We start from the raw sequence: 24089 nt of genomic DNA, 5'->3' as shown, positions 1-24089 counted from the left end.
GTCTAATTGTCCCAAGCGTAAAATCTAGGGTTAAGAATTGCATGTTTTTATTTTTGAACGTACGTAACCATGTCGTACGACATAAAATTTTCTAGTTCGATGAGTACCGTACGTCTTCGTACGTGGACAAAACGTACGTGACCGTACGAGACCACCCTGCTTGCCTTAGCCCATCATCTTGCACTGCTGTAGTGACCATTGCTGGCATAACCTGAGGAGTAACCGAAACCACTGGTTCATGATGAACCCCTGGCATGCGACCTTGCAAAGAATCCATGGACTGAAATTCAGACCTCATGGGCAAAGACACTACTCCTAGCTGGCTCATTTTCCTCAGCTTCCACTCTTTGTTCCTTGCCACTTCTAATGCATCTTCATATGTTCTAGGCTTCTTTAGCTCCACTCTCCAACGTATATTCTCCCAAAAACCAGCCAAGAATATGTCCTTCTTCATCATGTCAGGTGGGGATACTTGTGGTGCTAAGGCCTTACACATCCGCTCCCATGCCAATGAAAACTTACGTATGTGCGCATCTACTGGCTCACCTTCCTTTTGCACCAAACCTTGTACTTCTTGCCACACTTTGTCAGGATCTTCTGTCTTCACAAACTCCACTTCCAATCCATGCCTTAGATTGTCCCAACTCAATCTTACAGGTGGATCCACCGCACGTAACTCCTCTTCAAATGCTTTGGACCAAACTGGTGCATCACTCTTCAAACAAATATGAAGAAGACGTAGCATCTGTGCCGGATCATGAATCTGGTTGCTAATGCAAGCAACCTCCATCTTTTCCAAAAAGTCTTCCACATCTTCATCACTTCTTCCATGAAATTCCGGATAAGAGAAAGCCATGGCTACCTAAGTTTCAATGCTTTGAGAACCCCTTCGAACACACATACAAGAACCCAAAACTTTTGACTGAATCAATCCTCAGAAACTTAAATGGAGCTCAACTTTAGATAAGGACAAACACATGCACATCAAATGAGTTTTCACAGTTAATCATTGGAATTACAACATGCAAAGGGCATTCCAGTATCTCTCTTAATCTTCTTGGCCCGAACATAAAGACTATGCGCTGCTGGAAAAAAATCTTCATGAATATATGAACATTTGTTTGGATTCTTTGTGTTAAATGAAAAGAAGTAAATTGAGGTCCGTTTTGATCATCCATTAAAGCCAACCATGCAGCTCCCAAGAAGACACACCTGACTTATCCTCTGATTTTGCTAGAATTTCAGCAGCATAACAGCATAAATGACTCAAAAGACCAAAAAACCAGCCATCATAACTTGGAAAAATTTTGGCAGAGTTTCCCCATAAGTAGAGCAGTAAGAACCCAAAATATAGACTGTAAATGTATGCATAACCTGCCACAAATAGAACCCGAGCATCAAGTAGGAATCACTAGTACATAGCCTATTGCGAGGTCACGAAAAAGATGCTCCAGCCACCTGTATCACCGAAAGGATCTCACATTTGAGAATCCCCCAGCTCAATAAAACCTCACACTATCGACCCTCTCATGAAAGCTTATGCAAATCTCGTATAGTCAAGTCTCAGAAATGACTATCTTCCAGACCAAGTCTCAGAAATGGTTGGGACTGCCAAATAAAACCAAGTATGGCTCCACAAAAGCATACAATGGCAGTTTCCACAAGTAATGTACAATACTAGCAGACAATGTGCTCAAACAGGCGCCAAATGATGCATAACCACGGCAACTACAAGTGACTCCCACTTGCCAGTGTATCACTCTACTCCAGCTACCTGTACCTGTGTGAATCTCCTATATTTGCCTCATTGTTGTTGGCCCAAGCTCAAAAGAGGAGAATTTTTGATGTTTAGATACAATTGAGCTTGGGCCAACACCAATGGGGCAAATAGCTCACACAATATGGGTAAAGTATGCCAGATACAATCACAAATTGGAGCAGAAGCTTCGCTCATAGGAGAAACTTACACAGCCAAAACAGCAGAAAAACAGTGAGAAATTTGGCAAATTGGACAGCGCCATCGTGTCCGGAATGGCCCAAAACCCCAGTCTACAATGTCAAAGTGCTCAAATCCGACCTCGGATGAGCAATTTATGGCCAAAACAAGCTCCAAAAACAGCAAAAACTTAGTTGCGGCTGTTCCTCCTCTTCTCTCCACATTTTTTCTAGTCTTCTCTCAGGTTTTTCAGTTCCCACATTTAGCTTTATTACTTGGGCACCTTTGGCCTTTTAGTTGACCTCAAGCGGACCCCGAACAGGCCAAAAAGTGGCCACCAAATACAATTCTCATGATGACCTTTTTGCATAATTATCACAAGAAAACACCCACGTTGTGTTCGTACTTATCCACGTGCAAGTCTTGACCCCATTCGATCTTCTGACGCCATTAGATGCCATCTGACGCACCTGCTTACCTCATGGCGTCGACCCGCGGATAGCTTCCTCGAGAAGTTTTACGTGCCACCAACTCCTCATTATTATAGGAAAAACACACTGATACTGGTGACGATGAAAATCGATGCACTATGTACATGCTGCCCTACCTGTACACATGTGGGCCCCACGTAACCACCTGGCTCTGGAAAATGGGCAATCCTTTATTCGATGCACCATGCATGTGTATGTACATATGCGCAATCACTTCTTCCAAAAAACTCCTAACAGCGTAATCGAGTGCCGAGCTGCAAGGACACGATTAGAGATAGACATAACTGGCATACCATTTTGCTTGAGAGCGTGCTAATCCTCCTTCAATCGTGCGAGGTACTGGGGTGGCATAAACCGCACCTTGAGCTTGGAAGTCAGCCCAATTGAAGGAAAGGGGCGCGTCTGCGTCGGCTTCCTCTAGGTGCGCGGCCAACTGTGCCTCTTGCCATGCGCGGTACCAATTAATGGCATCATCGGCAAGGTACATGGCTGCCGTCAAAACCTTGCTATTGCCTGTCTTCTTAGTTGTCGCAAAATAAGCTTTAAATTGATGCAACCAAGAATGATAACAGGAGCATCCATCTTACCATCATACTTATTGAAAGTCAACTTCTCGGTGATTGGGTTGTTGGAGTCTGAATCTCGGCTTGCGCCACTTGATGAACTACCAACATCTTTGGTTGGCTCGGACTTCGAGGCGAGAACCTGACAAACCAATTCTTGCATGCGTAGTTCTCTCTATGTCTCACGATCGGCCTCCAAGGCCGCTCGTCTTTCTTCGGCCGCCTCCTTTCTTTGTGCTTTTCTTTCTTTTCGTTCCTCGGCCGCTTGGCGCGCTTCGCGGTCTAAGGTTTCCTGTTTGGTTTGGCGTTCACGCTCCATGGCAATGCGATTCGCTTCTAGTTGTGCCATCGCAATGCGATTCGCTTCTTGTTGTTGTGCCATCATGTCCATCATCGACTTGACCAAAGCCTCCATAGGATTTGGTACAACCCCTTGCGTAGATGGGGAAGGAGGAGGGTCAGAAAAACCTCCTTGGTGGTGAGATTCTTCTTTGCTACTGTCATGCCCATCACCTCCATGCGAAGTATCCATTCTGCTCCGGGTGATGACCATACACTGTGATCTTTGGTTCTTAAGTTCATGAGGAACTTGGGTTCTTGTGGGTCTTGGGTCTTGAGCTTCTTTAGCTTGCAATCTGTGTTAGAGAAGGATCTTCTCTTCACCCGAGTTCTGCTCTTTTCCGCGGGCGCACCCCTTGGCGGCCTTGTGCTCACACCAAGGTTGCTTTTTTCTACCTCACGTTGATGGTTAGCCGCTAAGTGCATGGTCCGCTCTCAATGAGCGAAAAAAGACACAAGGGGAGGCTAGACAAGCCCTTCTTTCTTGGGTTTCCTGTCACTCTTCAAGAAAACTTGGGATACGTGTGACTGCAACAAGCAAAAAAAAAAAATGTGGTTCTTTCCTGAGTGATACAGAACACTGTCTAAGCTCTGATACCAATGTAAGATGCATCGGAAGTGAATGTTGAACTTTGCTCAAGATGAGTGCTCCGCACTGTGCTCAAGGTTCCTTTTACTTACGGAAGGGAGAGCCTTCCGTGCCTTTAATAAGAGAGTTCAAGTGATCACAAACAAAGTGGATAAACATTGTGAATGAAGGTGCTGAGACTGAGAGAAAGAGAGAGAAGAATACGACACCAGAAAGTTGTCAAACCCTCCTCCAAGGGCCCCTCTCTCGATGGCGAGAGAGGTCTATGCTAATGATTGCACAATCGGGTACAAGATGTTGATGCAAACTTGAGAGACTATGATTCAATGTGTGGAGACGATGGTAACGACTACTGGGAATGCTATCTGCTGTTGTAATGGCTGCTGCAAACGCCGAGTTGGCTGCTGTAAAAACGGTGATCTCTGCTGTCCCAAAACGCTGCTCTATGCTGTCCAAAAACACTACTCTATGCTGTCCCAAAACGCTACTCTATGCTGTCCAAAAACGCTACCTACTGGTTATGAAAACGCTGAAGTGTTGGCCTTGAAAAACACTGTAGCAGCAGGCTGAAAATTGCTGTAGTACTTGGCTGAAATCGCTGTGGACAGCTGGCTGAAAATGCTGTGGACTTGGTGCTGAAAACGCTGTTGATAGTTGGCTGAAAATCGCCAGGAGATCTCTGCTGAAAACGTTGGCTTAACTGTTGGGAAAACGCCAAGCCTTCAAGTCCTTGCTTGAGATAGAGATAGAGATGCCTGCTGCAAAGTGAATTGCCTGTGCATTCCTCCTCTTCTTCCAGATTGTGCTAGCGCTAGGTTTGCTTATATATTATCTTATCAAAATTGCCCTACCTAGTTCCCAACAAAAGTCACTTAAAAATAATAAGTGAAAAACGTCAAAAATAGAAAAAATAGGTTCTGTGCATTGGAAAATGCTCCTAAATGGATTTTGATGGCAACGCTGATGATCATGCTGTGTGCAACCAGAGGATATGCATCTACTCTAAGTGCCTGGGCATGCACGGTCTGCGAATAGACTCACAAAAGTGCCAGAACACTTCGTAAGCTAAACTGACTGGACTGACTGAACCCTTGTCATGAAGTAGCTTGTCCACGTACACGTAGGGTTAGATGTGTCACGTGACAGGCTGACTTATTCTCGACCGGGCATTTGTTACACAGCTTCTATCCTCAGTTCCTTCAACGCCTGACCTCGTCAATGATATTGGCAGTGTGCCCAACGTACTTTGCGGTACATTGGCGGCTCCTTGGACCATGGTGTGTTCTATGGTCAGTCCAAGGGTTGCACCTTACTTAGTTGGTGCGATTCAGGTTTGGCAGGAAATCCAGATACTCGATGCTCTACTACAAGAGTAGTTTTCACACTCGGCTCTGGACTCATTTCATGGAGCAGTAAGCGGCAACCCAGCGTTGCGCTATCTTCTACAGAGGCGGAGTACAGAGTAGCTTGGTATACTGCTTGTGAGGCCATATGGCTACGAAGATTACTGGGAGAGTTGTGTTTTTCCCAGACTGCTACAACTCGTCTTTTGTGCGACAATCAAAGTTGCATTGTGTCACGTGACACATCCAACCCTATGTGTCCGTGGACAAGCTACAGCATGACCAGGGTTCAGTTCATTCAAGTCAGTCTAGAATAGGAAGTGATCTGACACTTTTGTGAGTCTGTTCGCAGGCCGTGCATGTCCAAACACTTAGAGTAGATGCATATTCTCTGGTTGCACACAACATGCTCATCAACATTACCATTAGAATCCATCAGAATCCATCAGGGGAATTTTTCAATGCATTAAACCTATTTTTCCTATTTTTGACATTTTTCACTTATTTATTAAGTGACTTTTGTTGGGAACTAGGTAGGGCAATTTTGCTAAGATAATATATAAGCAAACAGAGCTAGCACTTTCTGGCAGAAGAAGAGGAAAGTGCACAGGCAAGGCCCCCTTGCAGTAGGCGTCTCCCTCTCCCTCTCTCAGCAAGAATAGACCCCCATCAGCCTGGCATTTTACATCACCTGGACTCGCGTTTTCAGCAAGGACATTCAACAAGCAAGGCCCTGCAATTAGCGATTCTGCAACAGATATTCAGCCCTCAGAACCAGCGATTTTCAGCAGCCTATGATCAGCGTTTTTCTGCAGAATTGCAGCGCTGAAGAGACCAGCCACTTCAGCGTTTTTGCCAACTTGCATCAGCGTTTTTGCACTGCCATACCAGCGTTTTCGGCAAGGCAAAATTCAGCAGAAAGAAGAGCAGCATATCAGCGTTTTGCATCAGCCAATTCAGCGACATTAAGCCTAGCAAGCCAACGTTTTTGCAACAGTAGCAAGTACACGTTCAAGCACTCAGTTTTCAGCATTAGCCTCGTCCTCGTCGTCCACACTGTCGACCTCGATATAGCCATTAGTTTTGTATCAGTCATTGTACCAGATTGTGCAATCAATAGTAGACCACTCTCGCCATCGAGAGTGGGGTCTTCGGAGGAGGGTTTTACGTCTCTGGTGTCGTATTCTCTTCTCTCTCTATCTCTCAGTCTCATGCACCTTCATTCACAATGTCCATTCACTTTGTTTGTGATCACTTGCACTCTCTCATTAAGAACGGAAGACTCAGAGCTTTGGCAGTGTTCTGTATCACTCAAGGAAAGAACCACAAGAACCACATAATTTTTTTTGCTTGTTGCGGTCGCACGTAACCCAAGACTTCTTGGGCGTGTCGGTTCCTAATCGTGTTTTTGAAGAGTGACAGGAAACCCAAGAAAGAAGGGCTTGTCCAGCCTCCCCTTGTAACTCTTTTCACTCATTGAGAGCGGACCGTGCACTTAGCGACCGACCAATCGACGTGAGGTGGGAAAAAGCAACCTTGGTGTGAGCGCAAGGCCGCCAAGGGGTGCGCCCGCGGAAAAGAGCAGAACTCGGGTGAAGAGAAGATCCTTCTCTAACACAGATTGCAAGCGAAAGAAGAACCTCAAGAACCTCAAGAACTCAAGACCCCCAAGAACCCAGGAACCCAAGACCCACAAGAACCCAAGTTCCTCGAGAACTTAAGAACCAAGATCACAGTGTATGGTCATCACCCGAAGCGGAATGGATACTTCGCATGGGAGTGGCGAAGAAGAGTTTTTCCGACCAGGAGGTTTTCCCGACCCTCCTCCTTCCCTATCTACGCCACGGATTGTACCAAATCCTATGGAGGCTTTGGTCAAGTCAATGTTGGACATGATGGCACAACAAGAAGCGAATTGTTTGGTGGCCGAAGAAAGACATGCAGAGCGTGCAGCGTAGAGTGAATGATGCATGCAAGAGTTGGTCCGACATGTTCTCACCTCGAAGTCCGAGCCAGCCAAAGATGTTGGTAGTTCATCAAGTGGCGCGAGCCGAGATTCGGACTCCAACAACCCAGTCACAGAGAAGATCCAGTTCAGTAAGTATGATGGTAAGATGGATGCTACGGTAATTCATTCTTGGTTGCATCAATTTAATGCTTATTTTGCACAACTAAGAAGACAGGAAATAGCAAGGTTTTGACGACAGCCATGTACCTTGTTGGTGATGCCATAAATTGGTATCACGCATGGCAAGAAGCATAGTTAGCCGCGCACCTAGAGGAAGCCGACGAATTCACGCCCCTATCCTTCAATTGGGCCGATTTCCAAGACAAGCTCGAGGCGCGGTTTATGCCACCTCAGTATCTCGCACGATTGAAGGACGATTGGCGCGGTCTCAAGCAAAATGGTATGCCAGTTATGTCTTTCTCTAATCGTGTTTTGCAGATCGGCACTCAATTACGCAAATCGGATGCGGAGCGCAAGGAGGCATTCCTTTATGGATTGGACGAGTATATCAAGTATGATGTCGAGGTGCTTGATCCAATTGATCTCAACAAGGCGGTAGCGATTGCTCTCGCACAGGAGATGAAGCACAACAAGGGAAAGCCCAAGGAAAACAAGACGTCAACAAGTACCTCTCAGACTTCTCAGAACCCTCAGAATGGTAAGAGCGGTAAGAATGGTAAGAACGGTAAGAACGGTAACTCTTTTAACCAATCTTCCAATAGTCTCTCAGATAAGAACTCTTACAGTGAACCTAAGGGTAAAGCTAACACAATTGCTAAACCTAAGCTCACTCTAGATGAAAAGGTAGCACAAGGAATTTTAGGAGGATACATCACGTCGGACGAGCAAAGCACTTATTCTAAGGAAGGTCGTTGTTTTCATTGTCACATTAAGGGTCACATAAAAAGAACATGTCCTAAGCTTGACTCTAATGATGTAAAGAATCCACAGAACCCACTTCCTCTGTCAATGCAATCAATGACAACACAAGTGTGTCCCAAGTTTCTCATGACCCTCCCTTTGATGAGTCTCTCATTAAATGTTATGGTCATATGACGGGGCAGTGTTTTGTCATATTGTTTGTCCTAGGTAGTATGCATGATGTGATTAGTCCCTCTCTTGTTGAGAGAGCCCGCCTAGAGGTTAGTCAGAAATCTCCTCTTGAGGTCTCTGGCTTCGCTCCCGGTATGGATTCTCTCATCACGAAGGAGTGCCTTGATGTGTTGTTTACAGTTCAACAAGCTGCTTTCCGTAGAAAATTTTTCGTCTCTCTCTCTTAGGATGTGATATGACTTTGGGCATTTGATGGTTTCGTGAGCATAACCCTCTCATTGATTGGGCGGAAAATACGTTTACTTTCAATGCCAAAAGTGACTCTCCCATTGTCATTCGTGGATAGCAAGTTGTTCATTCTCCATCTCTCATTTCTAATGTGCAGGCGAAGATTGAAAGGATTCAGGAGAAGGAGACTCTCTCAGTCTCTTCTTCTCCAAAGCATGACACACAGGATTTGCATGATGATAAGCATGATGAATTGAATGATAATGATACGCATGATAATTTGGATGATAAGGACAAGCATGATGATTTGCATGATCAAGGTGTGATTTCTCACGAGCATGATGATTTGTATGATCAAGACGTGATTGTTCACAAGGATGATGGTTTAGTTGATGTTTTTTCTAGCGAAGCTAACCTCGTTGTGCAGAGTCGATCAATCACGAAGAATCGATCTTGGCTTTCGAGTCAAGGTCCACAGCACCCCCCAGGCAGGTTTGATCAAACACGACGAACCGATCTTCGCTCTCGAGCCTAGTTCCAAAGAACCCTTATAGAAAGTACTATGTGTTCGAATGATTCGTCAACACACATTGTTCGATTGTTTTATTCGTGATCCTTTCCTGTATTTTAGTCAGTGTCTTTATGTGATCCCTTTTCCTAGGCATGACATATTGTATGTTGAGCACGTTTCACTCATGAATGAGCACAGATGTATGCGGGTTATTCATGAAAAGCTGAAAAGTGTGCGGTCAAGGAAGTCACATTCCATGTCTCTTCCTTGGCACGACACAGTCGTAGAAAGAGCACGAGAAAGTATGGGCATTTCCATTGTGAATTGCCACAGTTGATTGATTTAGATTAGAAGAGAAAGATTCGATCTCATTGTTTGCGTGTTTGTGGTGAACGGTGTGGCACTCCGTCTCTTTGTTCATCTACATTGCATGCACAATCTTTCGAAAAGATGAGATTTTTTCCAGTCACCTTACATGGAATAGGTATGTTCATGTTTTTGTGTTGAAAGTGGTTTCAGGAATTTTTAGCCATGGAGATTCTTGAAGAAGGAAGAAGCATGACTATAGACGAAGTAGAAGCATGGAACAAGCCACAGAAGATTGTGTCGCTTTCGGCGCGGCCCAAAGAAGAAGGCATTGCAGACCTTTATGAAGTTCCAGTATCGCACGACCCACACATCAGAGTGGGCCGGCGAAGAGACCTTCCCAGGATTCCGGATGTTGTTGGCGATCTCCCTCGACGCCATACAGTTCGGTACCAGTACCTCACTTTGAAAAGGAGGGGATGTCACGTGACACATCCAACCTTATGTGTCCGTGGACAAGCTAGAGCATGACCAGGATTCAGTTTAGTCAAGTCAGTCTAGAATAGGAAGTGATCTGACACTTTTGTGAGTCTGTTCACAGACCGTGCATGTCCAGACACTGAAGAGTAGATGCATATCCTCTGGTTACACACAGCATGATCATCAGCATTACCATCAGAATCCATCAGGGGAATTTTCCATTGCATTAAACCTATTTTTCATATATTTGACATTTTTCACTTATTTATTAAGTGACTTTTGTTGGGAACTAGGTAGGGCAATTTTGCTAAGATAATATATAAGCAAACCAGAGCTAGCACTTTCTGGCAGAAGAAGAGGAAAGTGCACAGGCAAGGCCCCCTTGCAGCAGGCGTCTCCCTCTCCCTCTCAACAAGAATAGACCCCCATCAGCCTGGCGTTTTTCATCACCTGGACTCCAGCGTTTTCAGCAAGGACATTCAACAAGCAAGGCCCTGCAATTAGCGATTCTGCAACAGATATTCAGCCCTCAAAACCAGCGATTTTCAGCAGCCTATGATCAGCGTTTTGCTGCAGAAAAGCAGCGCTTAAGAGACCAGCCACTTTAGCGTTTTTGCCAACTTCCATCAGCGTTTTTGCACTGCCATACCAGCGTTTTCAGCAAGGCAAAATTCAGCAGAAAGAAGAGCAACATCAGCCAATTCGGCGACATGAAGCCTAGCAAGCCAGCGTTTTTGCAACAGTAGCAAGTACGCGTTCAAGCACTCAGTTTTCAGCATTAGCCTCGTCCTCGTCGTCCACACTGTCGACCTCGACATAGCCATTAGATTTGCATCAATCATTGTACCAGATTGTGCAATCAATAGTAGACCACTCTCGCCATCGAGAGTGGGGCCTTCGGAGGAGGGTTTTACAACGTCTCTGGTGTCGTATTCTCTTCTCTCTCTATCTCTCAGTCTCATGCACCTTCATTCACATTGTCCATTCACTTTGTTTGTGATCACTTGTACTCTCTCATTAAGAACGGAAGGCTCTCCCTTCCCTAAGAAAAAGGAACCTTGAGCATAGTTCGGAGCACTCATCTTGAGCAAAGTTCAACATTCATTCCGTTGCACCTTACACATTGTTATTGCCAAGAACCCTATCTTTGACGCTCGGACAAAGCACATTGAGGTGCAGTACCACTATGTTTTGGAGCAGGTTTTGGTTGGAGATCTTCATTTGGAGTATGCCCCTACAACAGACAATGCAACATACATCTTCACGAAGGCTGTACCTCAGCGGACTTTGGCTTCTCACCTTCGACTCATCTGTGTTGTCTCAACATCCGGTGCTGAGAGAGTGTTAGAGTTACACCACTGTTGCTCACCATTTTGTATGGCTAGTGATTGTCTCGGGTTGGTCACCCATCACACATCATGTAGATTGCATGGGTGGACACCTTAGCACGTGTCCAACTGGTCAAATTTTGAGCCTAGTTGGGTGCATACATTTTTAGCCATTTTTGGACTTTTATGTTTTTTGCACCAGTTACACATTTTGCCCTACCTCAACCTAACATTCTATAAATAGAATGGTTAGGGTCTTATAGTCATACATTGTGTATTGAGAGCATCATTTGCAAAGCACTTGTGCTCTCTCTCTCTCTCTCTCTCTCTCTCTCTCTCTCTCTCTCTCTCTCTCTCTCTCTCTCTCCAGCGTTTTCAGCGTGCGTGGCGCTCACCCTCTCCGCTGCTCGCTCTCACACATCGGAAGTCAACTAATAATGAGTGTTTGCACACAGGAAAAGATAGGCTCTTGTAGCGTATAGACAATCTTGACTTGTGACCTGTATGATGTATCTTGTAAGTGATTTGACACTCTGTAGTATTTAAAAATAGTCTATTAAGTTGTAATTTGTAGGGTTGTAGATTGTAGGTTTACGGTTTACCGTTTCTTCTTTTGAAGCCTTAAGTTTTTTGAAACTTCTCAATCATGTTTTGGTTAAAAATACACCTATAGCCATCCCTAGGCTACTTGTTTTATAAAATACTTTGTTTATAAATAATTTTATTTTAAAAAAAGCCCTTTCTTGACCGTTTTTGCCTCGGACAAAATTTCGAAACACTTTTTTCTCATTTTCGTTTCTGCCGTTTCCGTTTACGGTGGTGACTATGCCCCTAAAACATGGCCGGCCGAGCGTGGCAAAGGGCAGCCCATGGATGGTGCCTTGCTGGGCTCAATGAGGTGACCCCCACCATGCCCATATATAGGCCAAAACCCTGGCTGCCCAACACACATGCTGCCCCCCAGACCTGAAAATAGGCCAGTTCAACAGGAAAAAGTGTCAAAAGCGGCCAATAGAGCAACTGCGAGCACCCAGAAAACGAGGGAAAAAACCTCTAGGCTAGTAGGAGACTATATGGTTGGAAAAGAGGCCAAACCCAGGGACTAAACCAGGCTACGAAAGTCCGGACGTGATAAAACTACCTCACTTTGGCCGCGCATCGCCATAAAACAACCCTCACTCCTTGTCACTTGTCCCTAGGAGATATGAGGATTGACTAGGCGAATTGAGAGAGATGCCATAATTCTAACACAAAATACCGTCGGCCTGTTAGTATCCCTAAAATCTCATGGAGAATTTATTCCATTCTAGGCAACCTGTGACAAAGGGAGTGGCGTGGCTCCCCTCTTGTGCAGTTCGCACCTGACCAGATTTAGCTTGCTAAATAGTCGGACACTTTCGGAATAGTTGGTGCTAAAATAAAAGCCTCAAGGTAAATCTCTTGTATCTGAGGAGAATCTGCTAAGTCCTCCTCTATCCACTTTGCATCAAGACCTAGATAGTTTCTAAACTTGACCAAATATTTGGCGGACCAGCTTACCCTTCACTTTGCGTACCTTGTGCACTAGGAATTGTTCTAGAATGAGAATCTCTTCCGTCTCTTCCACTTTGGATGCTTGTTTGGCTCCTTGTTCTCTGGCACTTCACCTTTGAAAGGTCTCAATATACTCAAATGAAATGCATTGCGAATTATCTGGCAACTTCAGTCGAAAGGATACATCGTTGATCTTTTCTTGCAACTGGGAAGGCCCATAGTATGGCATGCTAAGGTGTGGGAAAAGCCTCTCCTTACCCTTCCGCTTTCTTAGGCATGCTTTCTCAAACGGAAGTAGCATCCAATCATTCTCCTTCAATTTCAAGTCGCATCAATGCTTGTCTGTTGCCTTCTTATGCCGTGCTTGAGACTTTTGCAAAGCCTCCTTCACCTTGGCAAAAGCAGTGTCTAGATCTTGTGTGTACTGATCTGCTTCAAAAATCTTGTCCTTGATGCGCAGAATCAGTGGAACCTTTCTGACACCCTCAACAATCTCAAATGGCGCCTTCCTCAAGAATCTCCTCAACCCAACCGACTCACAAGTCGCACAATGAGCATCTGCAGAAACTACTGCTGTTGACCGCTCCAAGAGAATGCATCAAACCTAAGGGTAAAGGCATAAAAATATTGGTATCCGGATCATTTCTCAACTCGTAAGTACTCCATCCTTGAGGTAAGAGTCGGAAATGTGCACCTCCAGTCATACACCATGATGGAAACGGGATCGTGCTAGCTAGGGTGGATGAAAGGAAACATCGTGCACACAAGTGAGTGTATGTTGGCTAGATTATCACTCAAGCAAATTAGGTTCCAAGATCAATTAACTTGGACTCGTAAAGACGATCTTGAGTAGTTGCTAAGCCATCACAAGCTCACCATAAACAAGAGAGATGTAATGCAAAATAGAATAGGTTTGCTTATTCATGAAATGAGCTTTAATTAGCTCTACAGCCTCGCACTATTGCATGTGGGATAATTCCACCTTTTCTCTCCTTGACTCATACTCTAGTACTCTAGGACAAAGCTCACACCTTACAATCCTCCCCTTGAGGTTTGGACTAGGACAATACAATGAAGGTTCTTTATCCACCAAGGATGGCAATACAAGAGGAATCCTCCCCTTGAACTTTGGGCTATAATTTGATGAAGAAAGACAACACTCCAATCCAGGAGCACAGACAACATACATCCCCAATCCAGGAGACAAACAAAATAACACTCCAATCCAGGAGCAAAAAACAACGCTCTAATCCAAGAGCAAAATCCTGAAAAATGTCTTCGTGGCTCTAATCCAAGAGCACCTTCGTCTTCTTCAATGCTTTGTCTTCAACTGCTTCATGGTCTTTGTCTTCTACTTCGTCCAATTCTTCTTCCGCTAGGCTTTGTCTTCATGTTGATGGTCTTCATGATCTTCAGATTTCATGTTTATGGGCTCCATGTACATGCTCGAGGCAAGTGAGTGAGAGGTAGGTCTCACCATATACATAATGTATAGACAGTGTCTAAACCCATGCATGAGTACAACTAGAAAATCATCTCCATAAATGTAGATGACGATATACATTGCAAAAGATGTTGCGCTTGGTTGCAAAAATTTAGGATTTAATGAGAGAGAGAGAGAGAGAGAGAGAGAGAGAGAGAGAGAGAGAGAGAGAGATCCCTTTTGTGAAGCTCCTCTTCACAAAGTGCCTTGGTTGCAAGAATTTTTTCTTTGAAGTTTTGATGGCTTTTCCTTTGAACTTGTGAGCCTTTTTAATGCTTTGGAGTGCGAAGCTTTTGCTTGGAGCTCGGGAATTTGAGTGCTCTTTTAGCTTTGTCTGCAGACGGGAATCGGCCCTTTGTAGGACTTGATGCCGCTGGCGGGACTGCACTCCAGGTCAAGCCATGTGAACAAGGGCCTGCGGGAGTGGGGTGCTCTGGAGTAGGTGGGAAGGAACTCCAAGGTGAAAGGCTCAAGTGCCCCTTGAGATGAGCTGGCCGTGGGAAAAGGGACGCCCTATAAGGGTGGATCCGAACCGTTGTTGAAATGTTGTTCACCGCTCGGGTGAGGTTCGTGGCCGAACTAATTGGACGACAAACCAGAGGAGCAGAGGCGGCCGATCGGCCCCGTGGAGAAGAATACACTGGACGGAGGGGATAACCAGGAACCGCCGGTCAGGCCAGTGGCGGACCCGCCTGGGGCTACTAAATCCACTTGATCGAGCGGCTGAGTTCTGCCTGGGCGGCCTTGTGTGTGTGAGCGCCCTTGTGGCTTTTGACTTTGAACTCCCCAAAAAAGGGGGTTTTCCCACGTGGTTGAAGGCAACAAAAGGGGAAAAAAGGGTTCTTGCTCCATCAAAAATGTGCTTTGAGCATTGAATGCCCTAAAGCGTGCGCACACATACACACACACACACACACACACACACACACACTTTCTATGTCTGTTGCCTGCAGAAAAACAGAGATTGAGCATAATTTTGCCAAGCGAATTGGGGATGCTAATGCCCACCAATTTCAATGATTTAGGGCTCTATGGAAAGCTCTCGAGATGGGCTACGCACACACCACAATTGCAAGCGCTAATTTTGCTAGAGTGAGGAGCAGCTTTTGACGCAAGATGAGCAGAAATAGGCTTGAATGCAATCTAAAATGCAAATGCAAGTTGCTAATGACAGATTAATGAACTCTAATGCTAATTAGGCTTCCAATTAGCCAGTGAGTAGTGGCCTAAGAGTCTTTAACTCAAGAACATGCTCATGCTAGCCAATGGAATACTAATTAGGCATGAGATATGCAATAGGAGAGTAAACCTAATGGATCTTGCTAATGATGATTAAGAAGTGCTAATCATACTTACACGCAAATGCATAATAACAAACCTAGCTAGCATACCTGTGCTCTGATACCACTTGATGGGAATGGGACCATGCTAGCTAGGGCGGAGGAAAGAGAAACATTGTGCACACAAGTGAGTGTGTGTTGGTTAGATTATCACTCAAGCGAATTAGGTTCCAAGATCAATTAACTTGAACTCATAAACACGATCTTGAGTAGTTTCTAAGCCATCATAAGCTCACCATAAACAAGAGAGATGTAATGCAAAATAGAATAGGTTTGCTTATTCATGAAATGAGCTTTAAGTAGCTCTACAGCCTTGCACCACTGCATGTGGGATAATTCCACCTTTTCTCTTCTTGACTCATACTCTATTACTCTAGGACAAAGCTCACATCTTACATACCACATGCCAAAATCTCCAAGCTGCTACGGAAGTCCAAAAAATGGGGCAACCAAGGCTACTGAGGAATTATATCTCCGAAAATGAAGAACCAAAGAATTGCACCAACCATCATATACAATGATGAACTGCGAACCGCATCTAAAGGAACTTCATCGGAACTGAGAGTGAAAACGTGCTATTGATCTTCATCTGTCTGAAAACCACCCGAGAGAATATCACCCCACTCTCAAATGAATCGAGAATAAACATCCAGTAGAAAAGAACACAAATCAATACTGAGACTGTAGTTGAAACAGCAAGATCAAGAGACCTTGCTCTCAAGCTCTGCAAGAGAAAAACAAGGTGCTATAGAAAGCCACCGAATAGACTGTCAATCCTGTCCAGTGCACATGGAACCACAAGAACTATATGGAAGTAGTGTGCACAGACTGACTCCCAAGCTCGCTCCACATCTTTGAAGGGAGAATACCTGAACCATGGATAACTATCATAACCAACAGTCTTTGTCTGTGTAACTCGATCACCAAAGGTAGGTGAATTCGAAAGGAAATATACATGTGGAACCTGGAACCAAATCTGGGAGAGCTAAGAAGACTGTCTCCCCTCCTAGATTATGTCGGTTGACTGTAACTGGTTCCTAGTCCGAGAAGGACCACTATCCACACGGGATAACATGCCAGTCTAAGGATAAAGGATTACGTGCGTCTTTAATGGTACAGCCTTCCGGGATCAATCTAGAGGTCGAGACATAGGAACTACTGCTTGGATGCACTGGGAAGAGCACAACCGTCACACCACGATTCCGAAAGACGAGTCAACCACCAAAATGGTTGAAGAAAACATCCGCCGAGATACTAACTGCATTGTGGGCTAAAGCACACTATCCAAAGCCGCAAGAAATGGGTAAGGAAACCAAGGACTAGAAGACATTGTCTGTGGTACTTTGCTAAATGGAGCACCGGTAGTCGACTGAAGATAATAACCTGGAACCCCCCTATGAAAGAGAAGTATCCTCAAAAGTACGCTCTGAGGTAACAATTGACTCACCCCCACGTCGAAATAGAGCAAACACTACCACTGAAAGCTCCACAGCTAAAGCTGAGAACTCCCCTCAAGATAAGAAGTCCCCCTCTCGCTCAATCTTGGGAAAAGAGAACGAGTACCACCAGTAAAAAATCTGAGACAACCTGGAGTAAAACTGCTTCCTCCGTAATTGAATAGCGAAACGTGAATCTCATGAAACTCGAGACTCAAAGAGAATCACACTATCTGTAAACTCAGACTGCTAAGAATAGGAAGACTTGAAAGGTCATCACCAGAGGACCATGTTTGCCAAAGAAGCTGTCCGGGTCCAAAAAGACCTAGCTACTCAAGCAAACTCCTTTAGATCAAACCAAATGTCCGTCACTTCTGTGCATCTGCCAATATCAAACTTGTAGGTATAATCCAATACAATATGCCCAAATTGTACACAAACTCGAAAGAGCACATATACTCCCAATGTTGTAACTTGCTTCCTTAAAATCTTCATCTCTTATTATGTCCTTTGTACTTGTGCTGAAGAGAACATCCACAACTAAACTGTGCAATCAATATTCAATACACAACATAACTCCAATACTCAAAGGGAGAGTTAAGGAACCGGCTCGGGGAACAAGCCCGTAAAGACGTTGGGGCTGATTTGTAACATGCTAGAAAGTGGGGCAAAAGACTGCAAGGGAAGAACCTGCTATACTAGCCAACTGTGGCTAAATTTACACCCGAAGAGGCCTGCCCCCAAGGTTGGAGGTCTCCAAAGGGATGTATGGAAGAAGCATTCGAACGTTGCTGACTGTGGGAGTAGAAACTAGATGTCCCCACCACCCGTCGACACTTGCAAACCTGTCATCCAAAGGATCTCGACAAATTTGTTGTCGATCATCAAGAAAAAATGCACATAGAAGGTTGCAAAGATGTCCCAAAACTGGTGCTAACAAGCTCACAAAAGATCGTAAATCGTCCACAACTAGTATTGACAAGCTCACAAAAGGGCAAAGGAGTGACCAAATTTGTAGGGCCACACTACCACCGGGGAAGGAAAGAATATGGAGAAAGGGGAGGTCCAAACTCCATCAAGGCCTCCTCAAAGTGTTGTCATTGTTGGGTAAGGGTTTGGCACCACATGCTCCACCTCTAAACCTCATCCAAGAGAGTTGGATGATCACACAAGAAGTGGTTCTAGAGAGAAAAGTATCCCCCTCTGCATGTCAAAGCCAACTCAAACACATGCACTGGAACATGCACCTGAAAAGCTGCATACCGGATGAACAAGAGTGAATTGAAGCCGGAAGTGGAACTTCCATCCTTAGATGGACAATGGAAAATCATGGAACGTCCTCTGCTTCAAGAAGGGAAGAGATCACCCTCTGTCATCCATAATCCACAATTTGGTACGACAGTGCAACCGAATCATCAACCTGCTACTTAATGGATAGGTAGTTCCGTCAACAATTCCAAGAGAGACGTGCATTTGCAAAAGGCACAGCAAATCTGCCAATCCATCTCCTCCGAGAAAACATAGCCATAGAAACTTGCTCCAAAAGTGATGAGGAAGATCCTATTGCTGTTCAAACACTTCTCTCTAAAGAAAATCTTGGAAATGAATAGCTCCCGGTCACAAATTGGCAAGACTCCCAAAGTCTTTACCTATTCCAGACCGACCTTGGGACCAGAATCAATAAACTTGGTTGAAAGTTCATGGCATGAAGAGATGGATGCTCTTGTTAAGAAAGACACTTGAGATTTGGTTTGCCTTCCCATTGGAAAGAAAGCAATTTGTTCAAAATGGGTATACAAAGTGAGGTGCAAGTCAGATGGTGGTTTGGAAAGATACAAGGCAAAGCTGGTTTCTGAAGGTTGTGTACGAACACAAGGTCTTGACTACGATGGGACATTTAGTCCAATTGCAAAGATAAAAACAATGAGAATGGTAATAGCCATGGTGAGTTGCATGGTTGGAAGTTGTGAAGCTCGTAGGGCTTGTAGTTATTGTGTACGGTGCGGTCTCGCCTAACATGGTCCTGGGGCTTTCCGAGCGGGCCTTGGTGACCATGGTTGGCCGGATCGGGATGCCTCCTTTGAGCCGACGCCCACTTTGGGTATGGCAGTCCTACCGGACATCCGCTGGACGGGGGCCTTTTTCTACCAGGCGAAAATCCTGGAGTACCTGGGCAGGATTCAACACGGTCTGTGAGTTACAAGGGTATGTCCCTCTCTCTCAGCCTTGGTCCTTAAATGCATCACTGAATTCGTTTGGTGATTTCCCGACGTTACCCTCGGGTGGCGTGACTAACAAGGGAACATGGACTGACTAACATGGCATGAAAAGACTTTTTACTCCCCCGAGGGGGAAACTTGCTTCCATTCCCCGTTGACATGCCACGATACGGCATGGAGGCGCTTTTCCCCTTGTCGGCAAGTCCGCAAGATAACTTGTCTTTGACTCGTTTGCGTGCACGCGAAGCAAAGGCAGTTCCTTGCTGGCTCGCCGGCTCTAGCCCAAAAAAGTAAAAAGTAAAGTTGGAAGTTGTGACAAATGGATTTCAAAAATGAATGGTGACTTGCAAGAAGAAGTTTACATGAAATATTTAATAGCCTAAAGGTTATGAGCATCCTAATTTTCTGCACTGTGTGTGTAAATTGAAGAAAGCACTTTATGGCTTGAAGTAGGCACCTAGAGCGTGGTGTGAGAAGATAAGCAAGTTCTTGATGAGGATTGGTTTCAAGCAGTCTATTGTGGAACATTCATTCGCGTTTTGGGCAAAAAACGCTAGACTTCATGAGGAGGAAGGGGATTGCCCAAGACTATACCTTGATCACCTTGAGGTACCTTGTGTGAGTGCCAGAGAGAGAGAGAGAGAGAGAGAGAGAGAGAGAGAGAGAGAGAGAGAGAGAGAGAGAGAAAGAGCAAAGGCTATATAGAGGTGAAGGGGCTGAATGCCCATGCTCATGACCAAAGGGTGGACGGTGACTCCCTAGAAGGGATGCCTCCTATAGAAACAACCATTCCCAAAGGGTGAAGACAAGGGCTACTTATATAGGGACTAAGCCTCAGGTTGGCCAGCCTCATAAGAAACCCCACGACATCTATGAATGGGAAAATAAGAGGACACCTGAGAAGGCCCCCTAAGTGTGGGCTCTAGACAATGTCCGGCCTGCCAATGTGGCCCAGCCTCGAACAAATGCAACATAATTTGCCGTGCATGTGGATGACCAGCCCGGGCCCGGGCGATGATAGATTTCGAGCGCTAGTGCCTACGTGGCACTAGCGAGCGCTCTTCAAAAGACTTGATGAGAGGAATCCGATGGCATTCAATTGTGCCAGCGCTCGAAATTTATCGAGATGGGCCCGGGGAGCGCACTAGCTGTATAAGTATGCTTAACCTACCTAAGGAGAAGCAGTGTAACTCTTAATAGCGGGGCACCAACGAGGAGTCTCATCGACTATGAACTCTCTTCTGCCCCAAAAATTACACGAATTTGAGGATCAAAACCTACTTGAGTGCTTAGCTTTTGACCACGTTAAAGCGTAATTGTGACGAAAGTCACTTATCAGCTTATTCCCCACATGTGATGTTTATTTGGTCCCATAGGTCATAGGTCATATTTGACCTTTGAGGACGGTAGTGATCTCTCTCTCTCTCTCTCTCTCTCTCTCTCTCTCTCTCTCTCTCTCTCTTTCTCTCTCTCTCAAGTGTGGTAGATTGGTTATGCCATTTCCCTCTTGAATAACAGGTCTTGAGTTCAACTCTCCTCGTTGGATAGATCTTTAAGGTCTCTTCGGATAGTTTCCTACGACGTTAAAATTCTCTTCTTCTTCTTCTTCTCTCTCTCTCTCTCTCTCTCTCTCTCTCTCTCTCTCTCTCTCTCTCTCACACACACACACACACACACACACACTGCACAAACACATGCACGCACATGCACACAAAAACACGTCTTTTCATTTCGAAAGGAACCTTTTTTGGCTTGAAAAGGAAAAAATGAGACTCAGATTTCCTGACTGCAACCAGTGACACTAATACTGTCTGGTGATGGGACAGGTTTTGTAAAGAGCTTAGAAGCATGTTGTGGTGCCGGAGATGACTATCCTTATAATTATAACGCTGATGATGAGTGCAATGAAAACAGTGCCTCGCTTTGCTCTGATCCAACCGCGTACATAAGTTGGGATGGGGTGCATTTCACAGATGCTTTCCATGTCCAGATTTTCAACCAAACTTTTATCACTGGCTCTTTCCTTGATGGTGCCCATAAAGCATTGTCATGAAGATGAACTTCCATGCTCGAGAAGCTTTTTCTATGGATCATTCACATATGTGTATAATCATATTTGGGTAATCTACAGCCACATACGTGGGTAATCATATTTGGGTAATTTGAGAGAGAGATTGGAGCAAATGCTTTAGAGCTTTCATGGTTAGTAGTTCAGCAGGTCTGGAGCCACTTGATTAGGAATTTTTCTACTCCAATTATATTGGATGCATACATAGTAGGAATTCATATTGTCAATTCATGACAAGATTTATTGCTCGTATTAAGCACATACATTTTTAAAGCCTACAATTGGCCCTCAAATATTATCTTGTCTTTACAAGGATGAATGTATATGTATTGATTGATGAATCAATTATATTAAGACATTGTACATTTCTTGATGGTTAAGTTGAGGCATAGAATCTCATGGCTTTGTTTGGTTCTAGCACATGATATTCTCATACAGTCCAAATTGTCGTCAAATGGTTTGTAAGTCTTCCTTATGGGAAGTGATTGCTTTGGTTTTTAATTTTGAGCTTGTAACAATAGATGAGCCCTATTTCACCAAGTGATTGCTCGTTGCCTTTGATAGGAATGTGTGTTGTGGTGAGTAGGGTCAACTATGCAAGCCGAAGAATGGAGCCATGCACTAAGTTACATTGGCTACTCGGGCTCTTGTTGGTATGTTCTTAATTGATCGCACATGTAAAGTTTTCTTTAATATTGCACTCTAGTGTTTGTTGCTAAAATAGTGCATACATGTTAGTTTTGCATTTACATACCTTGGATCCTCTTTCATTGTTAGCCACCACCAATAGATCGCACAAGAAGTTTTGGACAAATTCTCACAATAATTCCCACATTGTGACTTACCTCAACATCATGAGCTTCTGGGGGGCCGGTGGTCCCTTGCCCCCAATCGTACCTAGCTAGATATGGGGTGCCTCTCGAGCAGAAGCTCATGATGTTATGCAAAACACTGGAAAAGACTTCGTTTTCCTACATGAGAAAATCTCTAAATGTTCTTGTGAGACATGCAGCTTGATATGTCATACGAAACGATCTTTGACTAGGTGTCAAAGCTCTAAAGCTTGAAACAATATCATCCAAGAAGACGATCTTAAGCACAAGGTTGGCAGAAAATCGAAAAAGAGTCCATTGGTGGAAGGGGCAAAAAGAGAAGGTAAAGAAGAGTGTAGTGGATGCAGCAGTTCTTTTTAGCATTTTGTTTGCATGGCGTTAGTGTGGCAGCTTAGCAGCTAGGCATGGGGTGCTGTATTTTTAAAAGGGGGACAAGAGCACCATACTGCATGCAGGATTTGTGCAGCAGGCTGCGGAGGGGACATCCATTGCAGCAGTTGGTGGGTGGAGACCAATAGCAGGTCACCATAGCAGCAGCAGCAGGGTGGCTTCCTGAGTCGGTGTTTGGTGTACCACCAAGGATTATAGTTTTACTTGGTTGAGATGTTGAAGAATCTTCATACAAATAAATATTTTTTCCTCTCCACTACACAAGATTATTTAGAAATTTTCTCATGTAGTCTTTTTCAATCGTACCTAGCTAGGTATGCGGTGCCTCCCTCACAGAAGCTCCTGATGTTGAGGTAAGTCACAATGTGGGAATTATTGTGAGAATTTGTCCAAAACTTCTTGTGCTAGTAGGTGCCCACAATTTGTTGCACAAAGTCTGCTTGGGATTCCACTTACTCAGCATGGTTGGTAATATTGTAGTGAAGACGAACGTGTCGAACAACTTTGCTTGGGATGTGTGATAAGTCATTTTCTCTTTGGTGCTTTGTGCTTTGGCATATTTCAAGTTTAAATCGAGTTATAGAAGGGGCACAAACCATCTCCCTATTCTACTTAAAGCGCTAGGTTTATTGCGTAAACAATGTAGACAATGGTATCCATGAAGAAATAAATTTGTTGTTTGAAAGTTATGTTGCAATTTCTTTATCGAGTATATGATTGACAAGCCCTCTCTTTGTACACTCCTATTGTACTTGTTGGAGCTAGGGAACTTGCCTTGCGCCATGCGTGAGCCACAGAAGCTGCAAGCACACAACCAAGGTGCATACAAGCTCGATATAGAGCAAAGGGTCTATCGCTCACCTCTTTGTACCCCCATGGATGAGAGATCCTCGCACCATAGAGAAGAAAAAGCTCATTGTTGCTGCTCGACTACCTCACCACTTTCAACGCCACTACCAATGCTCGATCGCATACACACACTCTCCCTCTCTCACACACGCACTCGAACTCAGACATGCATGTGGAGAAGGAGAGTAGGAGCAAAAGCACTTGCATTAACACTTGAGAGAATGAGAAAGTTTAAGGTTTACAATGGCTTATATATGTGTCAGCCATTTCACAACGTCCATACTCGGACGGCCAACCTTGAACCTTATTTGTTGGCGTTGCGATGTACCTTTCATATACAATCAATGATCACCTAATCTCCTACTATCTACATGTGGAACCAACAAGCCCGTCGACCCATGACTCAAAATGATGCAGTTCATAAGGTTTGCATCTGTCAGTCAAGCTAAAATGGAGCACTTAATTCATAGCAAAGGTAGAGGATTATAACATAATAAAGGGACTCGTTAGCATCCTACGCTTTCTCAATGATTAGCCTTTCACAACTCGCGCAACTAATAATTCTATACTTAAAGCTCATAAAAATATGTCTTTTAATTTTCATTTTTTGCCTTTTTGCTTTTGGATTTAGTAGAGTACTCTCAAGGAAATCTCTAGTGCTCAAGGCAAAAACTCTGACTGGCCATATTTATTGAAATTTTTTGTTGGATTTATTTTGGGTAATCCCCTTTTGTGGATACAAATACTGAATATCCTATGAGCA

The 24089-nt window shown here is 44.5% G+C and overlaps 1 protein-coding gene across 1 annotated transcript in view; it reads left to right on the top strand.

Moving 5' to 3' along the window:
* LOC147448674 (acetylajmalan esterase 2-like) overlaps positions 1–21659 on the top strand; it is a 52726-nt gene extending 31067 nt beyond the window's left edge. The window contains exon 5 of the mRNA XM_086522426.1: positions 21013–21659. Within this exon, the coding sequence (XP_086378552.1) occupies positions 21013–21239 (227 nt within the window). The 3' untranslated portion in view covers positions 21240–21659. The remainder of the gene's footprint in view (positions 1–21012) is intronic.
* Positions 21660–24089: the final 2430 nt, after the last annotated feature.

Source organism: Adiantum capillus-veneris, chromosome 10 (assembly GCF_014529385.1).
Source record: "Adiantum capillus-veneris isolate H3 chromosome 10, ASM1452938v2, whole genome shotgun sequence".
NCBI lineage: Eukaryota > Viridiplantae > Streptophyta > Polypodiopsida > Polypodiales > Pteridaceae > Adiantum > Adiantum capillus-veneris.
This window is presented reverse-complemented; position numbering and strand designations above follow the sequence as displayed.